Here is a 19,151-nt window from a genome sequence, read left to right on the forward strand (position 1 = left end):
GTAGTTTTCAGACTTACTGTACATTTATATTCAATTACACATTTATCATTTTCTTTGCCCTTCATTTCCTCCTACATCTCTAAGCTTCCACTAGAATTTTTTTTCTGTCTAAAAAACAGTTAATCATATTTCCTTTTGTTTGAATATGTTCATGACAAATTACCTCACTTTTTGTTTGTCTGAAGGTATTTTTAATTCACCTGCCATTTTAAATGTTATTTTTGCTAGGTTAGCAGTTATTTTCCTTTAACCCTTTGAAGTTGTAATTCCACTGTCCTATGGCTTTCTTTGTTTCTGTTGAGAAGTCAGCTGTTACTCCTTTGAACTGTGAACTGTGTTGTTGTTCTTCTACCCCAAAGCTACTTTTATTTTTTTTTCCCTATATATTAGTTTTTGGTTTTTTAAAAAAATTTTTTTATTGTAACATAGTTGACTGTACATATCTGTGCGGTACAGAGTTGAATATCAGTACCTGTGTGTGATATGTGATGCTCAAATTAGGATAATCAGTATACTGAACGTTACACAATGTAATCAATTTTGTGGCCCTTTGCCAAGTTTTCCCTTATTTCCCCTCCCCCTCTCCTTTTCCCACCTCTGCTAATCTCAGTTCTGTTGTCTCCTTTTGAAAGTTAAATGTATTATTGTGATTATTGCATCTTTCTTTTATTTATTTGTTTATGTTTTAGCTCCCACTTATGAGTGAGGACATAGTATTTCTCTTTCTGTGCCTGGCTTGTTATGTTTATTATGTTTAATTTTCTCTAAGTTCATCCATGTTGCTGCAAATGGCAGTATTTCATTCTTTTTTATAGCAGGGTATTATTCCATTGTGTAAATTTGGCACATTTTCCTTATCCAGGCATCCAACGATGGACATTTAGGTTGGCTCCAACTTTTGGCTGTTGTAAATAAAGCTATGATAAACATGGAAGTGCAGGTATCCCTTTGACATGATGATTTCCATTCCTTTGAGTATATACCCAGCAGTGGGATTGCTGGATCATATGACACTTCTATCTGTAGTTGTTTGAGGAACCTCCATACTGTTTTCCATGTAAATGGCTGCACCAATTTACAGTCCCACAAACAGTGTAGGAGAGTTCCCCTTTCTCTGCACCCCATCCTCACTAGCATTTGTTATTCTCTGTCTTTTTGATAATAGGCATTCTGACTGTGGTGAATGCCATGTGTGGTCTTCCTAGATTTTATCTCCCTTGGGACTTTTCACCAGTTCTAAAATCAGCGGATCAATGTTTTCCATTTATTTTATTTTATTTTATTTTTTTGTGACCGGTAAGGGGATCGCAACCCTTGGCTTGGTGTCGCGCGCACCGCACTCAACCAGTGAGCGCACCAGCCATCCCTATATAGGATCCGAACCCGCGGCGGGAGCACCGCTGGGCTCCCAGCACCGCACTCTCCCGAGTGAGCCACGGGGTCGGCCCTTCCATTTATTTTTTAAAGTTCTAAGTTATTCTGTCTTCAGATATTGCTCTTCTCCCATTTTCCCTCTCCTTTCTTTGTTATTCCATTTACACATATGTTAGACCTCTTTTACTGTATCTCATATATTGATCATAGTCCTGTATTTTCTATCCTTTTGTATGTTCAGTTTTATATTTTCCTCTTCTTGTCTTCTGGTTCATGAATTCTTTTTTCTTTCTTTTTTTTTTTTTTTTTCGTGACCGGCGCTCAGCCAGGGAGTGCACCGGTCATGCTTATATAGGATCCTAACCTGCGGCGGCGGGAGCATCCCCGCGCTGCTAGCGCAGCACGCTACCGAGTGCGCCACGGGATGAATTCTTTTTTTCATCTGTGTCTAACATGCTGCTAAAACCATTCATTTGGGTTTTTCAGTTCTAGACTTCCATTTGACTCTTTTTTATGATTTCCATTTTCTTGATCTTTTATTTCCTTGAGCATATTAGACATAGTTGTTTTAATTATCTAAATACCCTTTAGATCTGTTACTGTTGACTGCACTTTCTGTTGGCATTAGGTGAAGTTGTTTTATCTCCTTGTATGACTGGCTATTTTTGATTGGATTTCAGATATCGTATATGAAGAATTGTAAAGATAAATTGAAGGTTAGCATGATGTTATCTTTACTCAGAGAAGATTTATTTTGGCTTCACAAAGGTGGCCAAAGGACTGGTAATCCTAGATTGCCTTAATCCAGGCAGGGATTGAGAAGATTTGAAGTTGAATTTAGTCTGTTAAAGTTGGTCTACTTCTGGTTCAGTTTTACTCAGGATTCCAGTCATGCCTCATCAGTAGCTCCTCAGCTCTAGTTTTTGTCCTCTTAGCCTCAGAAATTGTATGTCTCTTGTCACCTTGCCTTGCCTCACCTCTCATCTCCCTCTTGGGAAGTGGCCAGCCCTTTTAGGGAAATGTACCTCTTGTCTGATGTACCTTTGTTTTCTTCTTGTCTAAGATCATAGCCCCATAGTTTGTCACTGTTTTTGGTTGTTCTCAATGCTTTCAGAAAGATGTTTTAGTTTTTTATAATTTTCTCCATTTTCTAGTTCTCACTGGGAGGGTTGATTAATGTTACTTATTAGTTCATTGTGTAAAGCAGAAGATATTGTGACTATTGTTTTCTGCTGAGTTGTAATCTTCAGATGGTTATTTAAATATCTACAGTTTTCTTTGCATCATCAAATATTTTTTATTTGTTCATACTTTTATGAAATTTCTTAGCATAGAGCTCATACATCCTTAACAGAAAGCTTTAAGGCATATAAAAAGATAACTACTCAAATGGATGGATGCCCACAGTTCTACCATATATGATTAAATTAGGTTTCAAGCAGATAAAGTTTAGCTGTTAGCAAGCAAAATATTTTTTAAGTTTAGTATTATTTTGGCCATCTATCTCTTTTTTAAGACAGGAAGAAAATGGTGTTTCATATATAAATTATCTACACCTTATACAATATTTATATTTTCCAAATTTTCTTAGAATCTTTGGCTCTCTGCTTATCAGAAATTGGGCCATCTCATTTATTTTTAAAATATTTTCTTTGTCTTAGTAGGGTAGTACTTTTCAGAAAGACCAACTAATAAAGACTTATTTGTTTAGTAAGGTAAATATGCTATTTCCTGATAATATATTAACTAATTTTCATTGAAATAGCAAAATACTGTTGTTCTCTTTATTCATCTTTGAAGAACTTCAGAAATAGCTATTTGCCATGTTTCTTTTTCCCTAAATTTATTTTCCTGTTTACTGATCAAAAGGTTTTTAACTGAAGTTATCAAGGATTCCGTGCTTTTCCAACATAGGGATAACGTCAATCTAAAGACTCAATTCTTTTCTGTCTTCACTGCCTACAGACAGGGAACACAATCTCTTCAGCCTGGACCTTTGTAGAAGAATTTGGAGAAAATAAAGAGGTAAGAAAAAGTCTCTTGGGAATATTAAGTGATATATTTAGTTTCCACAAAGCCAGTTATGTTATTCTTATGTCGGTAAGAAGAAATGTTTAAAATTGCCTATTGAAACCATGTAAGTATTTTGATTATCTTTGTTAACTATAGATTCATTAAGCAAAAATTTTAAAAAGTTAAACTGGTTTCTGTATTTCAGGTCTTCTCAAAACTTTTAACATGGTACATTGAATCACCAAGATGGCAGATAGTATTATTAGTTAGATATAGTTGGAGTGAGTGTATTATATGTAGACTATTCAGCATTTCTCAGTCGTATTTAAAAATGGTACTCTAATTTTTTCAACCTTATTAAACCAAAATCTTATCAGAACAATTTAGAATAAAAGTTATATTTAGTAGGAATCACCATTTTTTTTTTTATTGAGAAAGATAAGCTTTAGTATGAAGTTAAAGGCAGTTTATGATTTGAGTAAAGATTATTATTATCCAAACTCCTTTTTACATGTAGAGGCAAAAAGAATGTTATGGTTCCTGGAAAGCGATCTATGTACTAGTTCTATGTCCTTGAGTAAGTTACTTTTTACCTTTATATGCCTCAATTTCCTTATTGTCAAAGAGGATAATGATAACACTTATAAGGCTATTATAAAGATAGTTGTACTGATCTTGTATAGTTATTTTGGGGACTTAGTAAGCACTTAGTAAACATTAGCTGTTATTAATATAATGTGTACTTCAGATACAAGGAGAAATACGTGTATTATAATTGAGACTTATAAAGTTATGGATTTTAATCTTAGCATAAAAATTCAAATATGTGATGCTAATTCAGAACTATCTTCCTTACAATTGCTTATAGTTCAAATTTTGAATTATAAGGACTGATTTCACTGATAGAAGTTGAAACTAGAAGAGTTGCTATCTTTTCTAAGGCTTTTATCTTCACTTTTGCCCAGATAATTAATCTAGTAAGCTATAATTTTTGACCTATATTGAAGCGTAGATTACTGCAGCTCTAATCGTGATTTTTCCTCTCAGAGATTTGCTGTTTCAGTACTCTCTTGACAAATGCATTAGAAATTAGCATTTAGAAGACTTTGACAAAATTATCTCTTAATACAAAGGTAGCAAAGTAGAAGCTCCAGGTATGGTTTGTTTGGTCTCCTTAGTTTTTTGAAAGGAAGGCAAGTAGCTTAATTTCAGTACAAATAAGCACTTATTGTTTTACATTTGGTCCTCTTTGAGTTCTATTTTTTTATTTGTGTGTTAAGTCTTGACCTCTGAAGGTATTGAGTTGTAATTGATGTGTTTAACATATTTGAAGATTTTTTGTTTGCTTTTAACGTTTTCCCATTATTTATTAACCCTGTTAAGAGTTCTTCCCAAACTGATCTTTACAGTTGTTCAGTGAAGTAAATGTTCCTGAGGTCACACAAGTTTGGGAAAGACTGTGTACTACACACTCCCCTTAGAAATTCCTAATGCATATTAGCATAATAAATAATTGAGGTAGCAGACTATTTAACTTTTAAATCTATCTTTCCTAAACTTTTTCCAAGATTACTTGGCTAAGGGATTCTTGTTTTGAAGGATTCTTGCACTTGAATTGTACAGGATGTAGTTTGGAAAACACTGAAACTAACCCAAAGAAACACTTGGGTTTTGTGTGTGTGTTTATAACTTTATTGAGGTATAACTAAAATACAATAAAATGTACATATTTAAGGTGTATAATTTTATTTAAGGTCTGTTTTGATTTATGTATACATCTGTGAAACACACAGTCAAAAAACATTTTCATCACCCCCAAAAGTTGCTTTAAGTTCTTTTATAAACATTTCTTCCTTCTACCCTCTTTCCCAGGCAAACACTCTAGATTAGTTTACGTTTTCTAGAATTCAAAATCCTTGCTTTTGAAGGTTTAAACTGTAATCTTTAGATAATTTAGAATGAAATAGCTATAATTTCTTAAAGTTGCAAAATCCAACATATTTTTGTGTTTATGGTAAGTGTTATTTATATACCATAAAAGTTTCACAGTGAGAATTTAAAACCCAAATCATTCTTTCAAAGTTCTTTGGGAAAATGTATTGTAAATTGAGAAAGTATTTGAGTTAAAACAAAAGTAGATGAATTTTTCCACAAAACTGAATCTGAAAATGTAATTACTTTAGTAAAAATAAATTAATAGAGAACTAACCAGCCAGAACTTTATAAAGAAGCAGCAATAGAGAGTAGCTTTCTTCCTTATCCAGACATTCTTTACTAAGATTAACATATTCAAATCCTCCTTTAAAATTATCCTAAGCAGAAATAAATAAGCTACTCTGTGGGCATAGTCTTAAAAAAAAGTATTGGTAACTTCAGGTCTACTTCTTGCCTTTTGTTGTCAGTAGCCTGATAGTGAAATTTAGAGGATAAAAATACCTTTTGTTTCAAAATTTGATTGTAATAGGGAAAGTGGAGCAGAAATGTCAGGAAATTTATATACGTGTTCTAACCAAAAAAAGTATCAAAAATTTCTAATTAATGATTTTAAAATATTTCATGTTATATGTTGCTTAATAACTAGCAGTTCTGAGAAATACTTCCTCTGATTTACAGTTAGCTCTTGATTTTCTGTACTAGGATGGAAAGTACAAAATAGTAAGTGGTGAATATTATTTATATTCCAATACAGATTTTTTTTTTGTCATTTTCGTGACCGGCACTCAGCCAGTGAGTACACCGGCCATTCCTATATAGGATCCTAACCTGCGGCGGGAGTGTCGATGCGCTCCCAGCGCCGCACTCTCCCGAGTGCGCCACGGGGTCGGCCCTACAGATTTTTTAAAAATCTGTGTTTTAACCCATTCATAATTTGTGTTCTGGGAATGTATAGTAAAACTAAGGTTTTTTTGCACATGAAATTCAGTGTTTTTTAAAAGAAAGTTATTGAGCAGTTTTTAATTATGGTTACCAAATGTTAGAAATTGAAATAATAAGTGGTAAAATGAGTACATTTTTTCAAATATTTCAATAGAGATCCACAGAAGTCTAAAGAAGTGCTTAAAATATGTATTATAAGCCTGGAAATTGTATTTCATAGGTCAGAAGATCAGGTGTCTCATTTTCATATATTGCTGATGGGAGTGTAAAATGGTATATAGCCACCTTGGAAAACAGTTTTTCAGTTCTACAAAAGTTAAACATAGTGTTACCATATGATTCAGCAATTCCATTCCTGAATATTTACTCAAGAGAATTGAAAACGTGTCCATACAAAAACTTGTATGCATTATTCCTTAGCAGTCTTATTCATAATCTCCAAAAGATGTATACAAACCAAATATCTGTCAACCAGTAAACAAAATGTGGTATAGCCATGTAATAGAATATTATTTAGCTTTAAAAAGGAATAAGTTTCTGACATGCTACAACATACATGAGTCTTGAAAACATTATGCTAAGAAGCCAGTTCCAAAAGATCACATAAATTTTATTATTCCATTTGTGTGAACAATTCAGAATATGCAAGTCTGTGAAAATAGAAAGATTAGTGGTTGCTGGGCCTGGGGGAAAAGGGATTGGGGAGTGACTGCTAATGGGTAGGGAGTTTCTATTTAGGATGATGAAAATATGATGGAATTGCTTAGGGGTGTTAGCTGTACAACTTTGTAAAAACTTGGGTACTCCAAAAAGTTCAGGGAAAGAGTTTTATTGTCTTTTAATTTTATTTTTCCACAGACTTTTTGAAGTATGCTTATATATTAAAGCCACTGAATTGCACACTAAAAAAAGATTCATCAAGAGGGGTTGGATGTGGTAGTAGAACTCACAGATAACAAGGAGAAAAAGAAACCAATTATGAGGAATATACTTCTTAATGGAAAATTAGTGCGTGTCTGGTCAGAAGCAAACTAAAAGAAAAAGGTAGCCAAAATTAATATTAGAAGAGATTTTCACTGAACTCACTTTACAGTTTCTAAGAAGGGTTTCTCCCATCTTTATTTAAGACAGAAAAGCAGCTAGAGAATTAGTGGTGTTTGGTCAAGATATGTAAGATGGAAACAGAATAAGAAGCAAATTGAGTAAATCAGTATTTACACTACGTATAAAATGCTTACATTTTCACTGAGAAACATAATTGGTTGTATTCACTACCAGATTGTCTCTGTGTTGGAAAGAAAAAGGTAGTAGACTAAATTATACTAACTACACAAACAGCAGTGACAAGTATGTGGTATATAAGCTGCCAGTTTCTACACTTGATTCTGTGTCAGATGTGGCACACAGTTACTTTCCTACTCATTCCAGGTACACCATCACAATCTTTCTGAACCCAGCGTTTCTATCAACCATTGCTGCTTGATTAAAATTGACACTTAAGGTTAAGCCTATTTGCTATTCTTTATGTAGATCAAATTTGTTCTGTGAAAATATTTGTATTCCTTCAGGATATAGATATGAAATTGTAGCAAAATTTATCAAAATGCTGTCTCTAATGATCCATTATATTAGAGCAGTTCTTTTACTTTTTGGGTTTTTTTGGTTTTTTGCAAGTGACCTTTTCTTCAAATGATACATTGCATAAAAGTTTAGCATATAAAACAAGGGAATACAGAGCTGCATGAGTTGAAATGGCAGGTGTAGGAATGGCTAGTTGCAAGCAAAAGCCAGGTAGCTTACAGCAGTACCATCTACTGTACTTCTGTTCCCTGCCCATAATAACCTCATGAGATACTTTCTGTCAACCCTGTTTGAGAAGAAGATTGCCAGAGTGAAAAAGCTTGGTCATGCAGAAACAGTACTTTCTTAGGAATCAGGAAGCCTAATTTTTAACTTGTTCTTTCTCCATTCAGTTGTGGAAGTATGCATCATTCACTTAATCAACCATCTTTGTCTGTTTCATTCATTGATGAAAGAGGCCATTTGAATTACAGATTTCTAAGGTCTCCACCTATTCCTGGCTTGTGATTTTGAATTAGAGAATTTGATTCATCAAAAACTTTATTAATAAAAACAATAAGACAAATCCAGTAAAAATGAGCAAAGGGCTTGAACAGATACTTTACCAAAGATGTACAAATAGGCAGTAAACACATTATTAGTCATAAGGGAAGTCAAAATTAAAACCACGAGATCCAATTTCAGTTCACATTCACTGGAATAGCTGTGCTTAAAAACACTGGGAATATCAAATGTTAGCATGTGGAGCAACTGGGGGTCTCATATTTTACAGGTGAGAATATAAAATGGTCACACTGGAAAAGTCTTAAGGGGTATCTGTCTACCTATGACCCAGCAGTCCCTTTCCCAGGTATTTACCCAAAGGAAATGAAATAACATCCACAAAAAGATCTATATAAGAATGTTCATAGCAGCTATATTCATAATGGCCAAAACTTAGACACAACCCAAATCTTCATCAATAGGTAAATAAAGAGATTGTGGTATGCTCATGCAATGGAATAATACCCAATAATGAAAAGGAACAAACTTACTGAAATATACGATGTCAATGAATCTTAGAAATTACACCGAAAGAAGCTAGACAAAAAATACTTTAAGATGTATATTATTTGAAGTCTAAGAACAGGCAAACTAATCTATGGTGATAGAAATCAGAAAGTGGTTGCCTCCAACAGAAAGGCTATGGACTGGAAAGGGCACAGGAAATTTCTAGATTGGATATGTTTTAAATTTTGTTTTGGGTGTGGATTACATGGATTTATACAGTTATCAAAACTCATTGAAATGAACACATAGGATGTATGCATTTTATTGTATGTAAATTGTACCTCAATTTTAAAAGTGTTAAAACAGTTGAATAACACTTAGTATGAAAGTTAAATTCTGAAATTGGCTCTGTATCATTCCTTAAGAAGGGGAAAGGGGAGTACAGATCTCAATCTGAGGCAGAAACAGTGGGATTGAAGAGCTAAGGATGTTCATTGGGAAGAAAAACCAGGGGTGGGCAAGTAAGTATATGCTAGAAATTTTAACTCATTTAATTATTTATTATTTTCTAAATATTCATGAGAATTTCTGCTTTTTATTTTCTATGATATGTAAATTATGTTAGATCTAAGGAAAACATGATTCTACTTCTAGGTTTATACCACTAGTTAAGTATTTTCAGTTTACATTTCATTTATTATCTTAAGTTCAATATATACAGTATTTCTAATCACCAGATGCTTTTCTGTATATATTTAGATTCTCAGTGATTTTAGTAATAAAATTTAGTTTTGAAATATTTATAAAATCCTATAAACATCTGAAGCTTTTTGTTTCCTAATTTTTGTAGTACAGTCATGCATTGCTTAACTATGGGGAGAAATGTGTCTTTCAGTAATTTTATTGTTGTGTGAACATCATAGACTGTACTTACATAAACCTGTATGTATAGCCTACTACACACCTAGGCTATATGGTATGGTTTGTTGCTTTCACCACCATTGTATACGTGGTCTGTCATTGACCAAAATGTTGTTATGCAGTACATGACTGTATTTGGAAATTCTTTTCTCTTGATCAAATCTTCATCTCTACATCAATGAAGTCATCAGAATCAACTTTTAATTGTACATTTAGTCTCCTTACAAATATAATAATACAACAGTCAATAAGTGTATGTTTAAATTAAAGATTTAAATTAAAGGGTTATAGTAGGAAACTATCAGAAATACAGATATGCTAAGCATTATGCTAGTAACCAGTTGTTTGGCTAGCTTGCTTTTGAAATCTTCCCCTGAAGATACCTTTTGTATCAGCTTTTCATTCTTAGGCTGTGTTACTTCTCGAATGAGTATAAACTCTAAGCAAAAATGATTTCTCTTTGAAAACTACATTTTCCTACCTACAGAAGTCTGCCATTCTCAATGATGTTGTTGATGACCACATTGTTAAAATGCAATGAGCTAGGTTTATCATAGGTAAATGACTAATAAGAACTTGACTATGTTTGTATAATAATCTTCAGGAGGAAAGAATCAAAACTTTTTAGAGCAATTATTTGGGCATACATAGGAACACTAATGTTTCAGTTTATAGTCAATACTGTAACTCTTCAGGTGAAATGAATCCTTTAAAAGAAGAAAAAAAATTCTATGATACGTGGAGTCATCTTACTTTGGCTATTCGAAAAGCAGATGGTATCAAAGTAATTTCTCATCCAATTTCAAAATACTGAAAATATTTTGAGCTGGATAGTTTAAATGTATTTATGTCTTCCTGGAACAAACTGCTTTATAGATTTTATGGTAACATCATAAAAATAAAAAGATTATAAAATTATTCTAATTAGAGTTTTACAGTGCTAGAAATTAAACATACATTTAACTGATTTTTATTTATTTTTATTTTTTTTCCCTTAACTAGGTCCTTTCTGATGTTGCTTGAGCTTATTCTCCTGCAGTTGATCTCATTCCTGATGGCTAAACATTAAGTCCCATGACAACATAAAGTTTATGCTCATATGTTTTAGGCCTCATTTATAATACCAGGACAATATTATAGAAAAAAAACTTGTGCATTAGTTCATCTAATTCCTTTTCTTTAATTCCTAAAAACACCATACCTTCTACAAATAACCATTTTCAGCATTGTCACATCCTTGGTTTATTCTACACTAAAGAACATAGTTGAGTTTTTGGAAAGTACAGGATTTACAGATTTGGTCTTTAATATACACACATCTATAAATATTACAATTAATAAGGCAGGAAATTATTGATACATAAGATGAATGTTTATTGTGGAATAATATTTCTTTTTAAAAATAATTTAGTTTAATTTTTGGATATTTTTCTATACTCTAAGTTGATAATGGTTTCTCAAAGTTTATTTTATAAAGATAATTCATTTTAGTGTTTTATGGTACCAATAGGACTCTAATGTTAAATCGATGTGTTGGGTTATACAGATGTTTATATTTACATTTAAATAATGAAATATTGGACAATTAGTTTATACCAAATGTTTCTGCAGTCCAGGGCTGAATGTTTTTGTTGGTTTGATGCTAATACAGTTTCAAAAATGAAAGCAAATATGAATTCGCTGTTTTTTAAATCTTTTCTTCATGTATTACCACTATTGTCAGAACCAAATTTAAAAGAAGCTTCTTTGTGGAGCAAGAAAAATCAGTTTCTCTTTTTCTTTAATTAAACAAACAAACAAAAAAACATTCAATGCATTCTAGTAAGATCTCTGAAGCATTTTGTCAGTGAAGGAAAGCAACACTGACTGATAGAACTATCAGGATTTGCAGTGCAGTGAATACTGAGATAATCTTTACCAGCCGTATAGGATCATCAGGATTTTGAATGTTAGAACATTATGTTAAAATGTGATTATAGTTTTAATGCTTTGTCTCTTTGAATTAAATTTGTATCCATAAAGATGTGCAGCATAATTGTTCATGTATTTATTTACAGACTACAATATCCATCGCAGCTCAATAAATAGTCTTTCCCCTGTTAGTGCTACCCTCTCTTCTGGGACTCCCAGCGTGCTTCCTTATACTTCAAGGCCTTATTCTTATCCAAGCTATCCCTTGTCATCAACTATATCACTTGCTAATGGCAGCCATGTTGGACAGCGGCTATATATCTCCAATCAGTCCTCATTCTTCTGAAGAAAATAGTATGAAAATTTTTTTGTGTAAAGCTTGCAAATTAAAATACTGTTTTATTTTGGAATCGGGTTTGCACATTTGGTTTTAAAAAGAAAATATATTTATTCCAACATACTAGATAGACATCAACTATAATCCGGAATAACTGAGTTGTAGAATTTATAAAAATGCAAAGTTTAAAAGTTATTTAGTGGTTTCTCTTGATAAAGGTATAACAAATTACTATTCTTCTTAAACTTTTGGAATTTTCTTCTAATTCTTGAGTGGGCAATAGGAGCCAGTAAGTTATGTTAATTTTTTGCATAATAACTTTGGTAAATAGCATTTCATAAATATTAAAGTACTTGAAGACAGTGGTTATATTAGATTTTTGATTACCAAGGATCACTATCTATATTGGAGATTAGAGCCATTATATAACCAGAAGCATCTAACTATTATGTAGAAAGAAATGATGAGGCAAAAGATTAAGATGCAGATTTTATGCAGTATTAAAGAAAAAGCAGCCTACCATTGTGGTCCTTGAAAATAACCATAAATATTTAGTTAATAATTATTTGTTACAGAAATAAATTATAATTTTGCTGTTAATGTATTTAAGGTTTTTATAGTTAACTTCATTTGTGTTTTTGATATTCACTGTATTGTTTGAATAAGTGTTACAGTTTTTTAATGTTGAAATCATGTGTTGTTTAATTTTTGTACTTGAATTCAAATTCTTAGGCATTAAATGTGTGATGCTTCTAATATGTGTGTTTTATTTTTATTAGAATGCACAAAAAGAAAAAAAATAACTTAGCTCTTACAATCTCTTTGATCTTGACAGCAATTTCTCTTACAAGGTATACAGTCATAGTCTCAGTGTCTTCATGAGACCAAAGCAAAGGATATTGTAGACAGAAAACTGTTAGTTGTGTAAAACAGTAACAAAAGTAATTTTTAGGGGTCAATATAAATACTTTGTTAATAGGCCCCCTGAAGTTTCTCCCATTTACTTAAAAATAATTAATGAATCCAGGTAATTTTTGTGGTTTAATAGTTTAGTATTGTACATTTATGTACAGAGACAGAAATCTTTCAGATATCAAATGTTACCTTTGTTGATTAACTCATTGTGCAGCTATATGGGAAGAGGATTTGCATACATAGTATTTGAAATGGTTGTAAATATTTTTCTTACCAACTTAATTTGAGTTTCTAGAAGTTATATGAAGATTAAATTAATCTCAGTTTATTTCATCCTCTAAAGAAGGTTCTTTCCATACAAATCATATGCCATGCTTAATTACCTTTCCAGTTAACTGCCTTAGATTTTCTAATTTAAATGAGCATAGACCCTGTACTTAACCATCATTTTTTTTTCTTGACGGAACTTTGTGTGAATTGCATAGGTTTTGCAATTAAATCGTCATGGATATGGCTCAGAGGTGCATGTCACTCATTCAGCAAACATATAATGAATTTTTATTTTGTTACCTACTGTGGTACCCTGCTGAGTGATACAGAGGTGACTCAGAATTCTTGCCAGAAGAAACACAGACATATTTACTTTTTCATGGAAATGCTTGGAATGGCCCAAATCATAATAATCACAAATTTCCACAGAGCTTTTTCACTTTGGAAAAGGAAATCTCAAACACTTGAGAGAGCTTACCAGCCACACAGTGTATTTGGAAACCCATGGTAATGTTATGAGAAATGTATAAGCTTTGGTATCCAATTTGGTTACTGATTCTACCAAGTAATAGCTCTTTGAACTTGGACACAGTTTTTAATCTCTCTGAGCCATATCTTTCTTTCATCTCTGTAAAATGTTGATAAATTCCTTATAATGTGTAAAACATCTGGAAAATAGAAGGCACTCAAATGGTCACTGATACTATTTGGGTATAATTATATAAAGAGTGTAGTATCATTTCTTTGTAGTTTTTCATTTCTTTTCCCTTCAACCAGAAATCTAGAAGTGAGTACATTCATGTCAAACACTGTCTCTTTCTGTGAGGTTATGGATGATGAGTTAATCTTATTCATACTGCATGCAATTTTATTTGACTTGTGAACATAGCTACTAATTATTTGATGCTTTAATTTTTATATGATGGCTATTTAAGACCTTTGTTTCAAAGGAGGGCTTCCCTAGTCAGTTGATCACAAGCTATTGATAAGTCTTAGCCATATGATACAGCTTACTGGGCAGGGAAGCAGTTCTAAAGAAAAATTTTGCATGCAACTTTGTGCAAAGCACAATGGCTGAGATATGGAAATATGGCTTGTTATGGAGCCATTATCTCACTTAATATCCCTTGTAAGCAGACATATTAGAAAGGTATACAGAAAGTTTAATTAACCTTATATCTCTAGTTGAATTGTTTTCTAATGTTAGAGTGGGAAAGATTTAACTATGACTCAAAATCTAGAAGCCATAATATAAATGGTTGATAAATTCAATTTGAAAAGACAGGCCTGAAGCCTGCATGGCAGGAAAGTACCATAGGTTATGTCAAAAGACAAAATGATAAAACTGGAACAGAATTTGCATGTTGTTTCACAAAGAGCTAATATTCTAGATATCAATACTCTAGTTTTCTAGATATCAGTAAGGAAAAGACCAATGACCAAAGAGAAAAATCAATAAAATGTATGAATAGCCATATGACAAATGGCCCTTACAGTTATTAAAAAAAGATGTTTTATCTCACTCATAATAAGAAATGCAAGTGAAAAGTTTAGATTGACAGAAATCTAAAAGTTTGGTAAACTTTTGATGAGCTTTTAAGGAAATGAGTATTCTCATACATTGCTGGTAGAATTATAAATTGGTATAATTCATATAGAGAGTAATTTGGCAGCTATCAAAACACGTACTTAAATCTTTTGATCTAGCCATCTTATTTGTGGGATATACTTACATGTGTTTATGTGAAGCAATAAGTCTATTCATCATTAAGGGACTGATGAAATAAAATAAGAATTTATCAGTACATACTAAAAAAGCTGTACAAAAGATAGGGAGGACTCTCTTTATCCTGATACAGAAAGAGGTAATAAGTGAAAGACAATGCTAAGTGAAAAAGAACAGGATTCAGAAATGTATGTGTAACACAGTATGCTATTTTTGGATAAAGAGGAAGAAAAGAACATACATATGTGCTTGTATTTGCACACAAAACTTTGGAGGGATACACAATAAAAGTGGTTGTGGGAGAAGTAGATGAGATCACACTATAGAAGTCCCTTTTATTTCCAGACACAGTGCAATGATAAATAAAGTAAAGACACACATAATTGTTCTCGGAGTGAAGTAAAGATCTCTAGTGAACAGTAATCTGAACAGGAACATTAGGGAAAGCTGCACTGATCTATCTACTGAATGGCCAGAAATTAATAGGTTTTCAGTAGAAACCCAGGGCCAAAATAAAGCTAAGTGTTAAAGAGCAGGCAGCAGTGCACTTCACTACTTTTGACTGAATTGGTCCAAAGTGCTTGAAATGCATGTTACTAATTACGATGTATGTGGTATGAAGCATGTTAAATCTCTGGTAGAAAAATCTTAGTGATTTAGAGCAAAGCCATGTCCTGTTAAGCAAAGAATTAGTCTTCTTTTGAGAAATAGCTTTTAGCTAGTGACTAGGTTTAATAAAGATGGACTATGGAATACCAAGTATGTTGAGCTACCCATATAAATGGAGTATTACTTGATCACCAAATTCATAAACTTGAGTGTGTCAGGTACCATGCTGCCATCCAATACTCAGTCTATTGTATCATTGAGGGTTCCTAAGATCAGTTGTCTGAGGGAGAAAAATTGGGAACCTAGTATACTGAGGATAGTGGAAGTTATCAAAAACCAAATCTCTTCACACATCCTGTAGAAACTATATACAGCAGTAACAAAAGTAACTGAAGCCACACGTGATTCACGTCTTCAGCATAACTAGAGAACATTATGATTTTCAAATTACCTGTATGTAAAAATAAATAAATACGGACATAAATTCCAGCATGTATCTTCTGAGCTCTTGCCACAAGTCTTTGTTGAAAAGAAGGGGTGTCTTGAGGGGCTGGAAAACAGAGAAGACAAAAGAAGAGTCGAGGTCCTAATGGTGAGCTAACAATGTCCACCCCAACTGTGAAAATACTGTAAAATAATCTTGGTATGTGTAAAGCAATAAGTAAAGAAAAAGGGCTTAAAATTGTGTGGACTTTAGGTGATAGTCTTGGAAAGGCATCACTTCTAGGAGAAAAGAGTCAGAAAGACTAGTAATGTGACTTAAAATAGCACCAGAGAGACTGCGGTATCACAGGCAGACACAAGGGGAAGCTCCTAAATAGAAGCTGGTAAACCTCTTCAATTAGATTATGCACATGCAACCAAAGAGAACATGTACACAGAAAAGGCTTGAGAGGTATCCAGAATCACTAGTTAGGCTGAGTGGAGAAAGTCTTCTCTGTATGACACCAATCACAAAGTCTGGAAGAGGTGGCTGATTCTTCATGTGGCGAAATCTCAACAAAAAAACCATGACATATAAAGAAATAGAAATATGGCACTTTTAAGGGAACAAAATCTCCAGAAGCCAACACTTCAGAAATGGAAAAGTATGAATTACCTGATACTATGGATTGAATTATGTCCCCCCAAAAGTTTAGTGTGTTGGAGGCTTGGTTCCCACCATGGCAGTGTTAAGAGGGTGGGAAATCCTACTGTGGTAGTGGAAAGATGGTGCCTCAAAGAGGTGATTGGATTGTGAGGACTGTACCCTCATGAATGGATTGATCCCTTGGAATAATGGGAGTTGTTCTGGTGGCTTTAAAAAGATAGCAAATGATGAGGTTAGCCTCTCCTCTGCCATTCTCACTACATGACACACTGCCTTGCTGTAGAGCCACCAATGAAAAAGGCCCTTACCAGGTCTGTTCCCAGGACTTTGGACTTCCATATTCTGAAACTATAAGCAATAAATATTGTTTCTTACAGATTATACAGTTCCAGGTATTATGTTATAATTAACAGAAACAGACTAGTACACCTGACAATTAAAAATTAATATTATAAGGATGTTCAATGAATTAAAAGCACAGATAGAAAACTAAATGAAATCAGAAAAATTATGTATAAATAAAATGGAAACAGCAACAAAGAATGAAGAAGAACAAAAATTTTGGAACTGAAAAATGCAGTAACAATTGAAAAATTCACTACAGAGAGGATCAAAAGCAGACTTGACCAGTCAGAAAAAATCATCAGTAAACTCTGAAGACAGGCCTTTTGATATTACCAAGGCAGAGGGACAAAAAGAAAAAATAATGAAAAATGAAGCAAGACTAAGGGACTTATGGAACACCATTAAGCAAAAACAACATATGCATTGTGGGAGGCTCAGAAGGAGAAAAAAAAAAGCAAAAGGAGCAGAGGACCTATCTGAAGAAATAATGGCTGATACTTCCAAACTTTGAGGTGAGAAGTGGACATACAAATTCATGAAGCTCAGGGCCGAGCCCATGGCGCACTCGGTAGAGTGCTGCGCTGGGAGCGCGGCAATGCTCCCGCCGCGCGTTCGGATCCTATATAGGAATGACCGGTGCACTCACTGGCTGAGTGCCGGTCATGAAAAAAAAAAAACAAAAAAACGACAAATTCATGAAGCTCAAAAAACTCCAACTAGGACAAATATAAAGAGACACACTGAGACACATCTGTCAAAATGTGAGACACAAACTGTCAAAAGTTACACAATATTGAAAGCAGCAAGAGAAAAGTGTCTCATCTTGTACAAGGTAGCTCTTATTAGATCATTAGCAGATTTTTCAGCAGAAACCTTGCAGGCTAGAAGGGGTTGAGATTATACACTCAAAGCAATGAAAGAAAAAAAAAACCTACCAACCAAGAATATTATATCCAGCAAAACAGTCCTTAAAAAATGAAGGAGAAATTGAGACTTTCCAAGATAAACAAAAGCACAGGGAGTTTGTCACAACTAGACCCCTGCCATACAAGAAATGCTGAAGGGAACCCTTCAAGTTGAAGTGATAGGATAATAATTGGCAACACAGGACTGTATAAAACTTTCTGGTAAAGGTAAATATACAGACAAATATAGAATCCAGTTGTATTGTTATTATTTATGTAAATCATTTTAAAATCTAGGATAGCATTTTAAAATACAAAACAATAAAGAGTAATTATAAATCTATGTTAATGGATACACAATATAAAAGTAATTTGTGTCATCCATAACAAAGTGGGGTCAGATATAAAGGAATAGAGTTTTAGGCATGATTATTTGTTATTAGTTTTTAAAAGGTTGTTATAACTTTAAGATATTTTACATAATTGCAATGGTAATCACAAAGAAAATATTGATAGAATATATACAATGGGAAATGAGAAGGGAATCAATACAAAATCTGTGAAACACAAAAGAATGCATCAAGGGAAAAAAGGAGGGAGTAAAAGCTATAAGACAGTGGAAAGGGAGAGGGATTGGGAAGAGGGTTGTTCAGTGAATACAAAATACTTGAGAAATAGAAAGATTGGGATCTAGGATTCTATAGTAATATAAGAAAATTACAATTAACAACAAAGTACTGTGTATCTTTGAATAGCTAGTCAAGGTGATGTTTACTGTTCCTAATAGAAATGTTTGAGGTGATGGATTCACTAAGCATCCTGATATGATCATTATACACAGTATGAATGTACCTAATTATCATACTGTACTCCATAAACATATACAATTAGCATAGGTCAATTAAAAATAACTTAAGAAATAGTAGAATAGTAATTACCAGAAGCAGGGAAAGGGAGGGAGGAGGGGGGCCAGGGAAAGGTTGGTAGACTGGAAGTTACAAAGTCACAGTCAGATAGGAAGTTTTGGTGCCCTAGGGTAACAACAGCTAATAATATTGTATATTTCAAAAGAGCCAGAAAAGAGGATCTTGAAGGTTATAGCCACAAAGAAATGATAAATGTTTAGGTGGTAGATATACTAATTATTCTGATTAGATAATTATACAATATATGCATGTATTGAAACAACAAATTGTACCCTATAAACATGTACAATGAAAATTTTTTTTAAAAAAATGACATAAAACATAAAACAATGAATAAAATGGCAATATTAAGTCCTTCCCT

The 19,151-nt window shown here is 33.1% G+C and overlaps 1 protein-coding gene across 2 annotated transcripts in view; it reads left to right on the forward strand.

The window, feature by feature from the left end:
* RBM46 (RNA binding motif protein 46) overlaps positions 1 to 12,013 on the forward strand; it is a 34,634-nt gene extending 22,621 nt beyond the window's left edge. The window contains exon 4 of one of the 2 annotated variants that reach the window (XM_063108593.1): positions 11,814 to 12,013. In XM_063108593.1, coding sequence (XP_062964663.1) covers positions 11,814 to 12,013 — 200 coding nt within the window. Of the gene's footprint in view, positions 1 to 3,339; positions 3,396 to 11,813 lie in introns of those variants that run through there. The other variant, XM_063108594.1, reaches the window with a different exon arrangement.
* Positions 12,014 to 19,151: the final 7,138 nt, after the last annotated feature.

This window comes from Cynocephalus volans, chromosome 9 (genome assembly GCF_027409185.1).
Source record: "Cynocephalus volans isolate mCynVol1 chromosome 9, mCynVol1.pri, whole genome shotgun sequence".
Taxonomy (NCBI): Eukaryota; Metazoa; Chordata; class Mammalia; order Dermoptera; family Cynocephalidae; genus Cynocephalus; species Cynocephalus volans.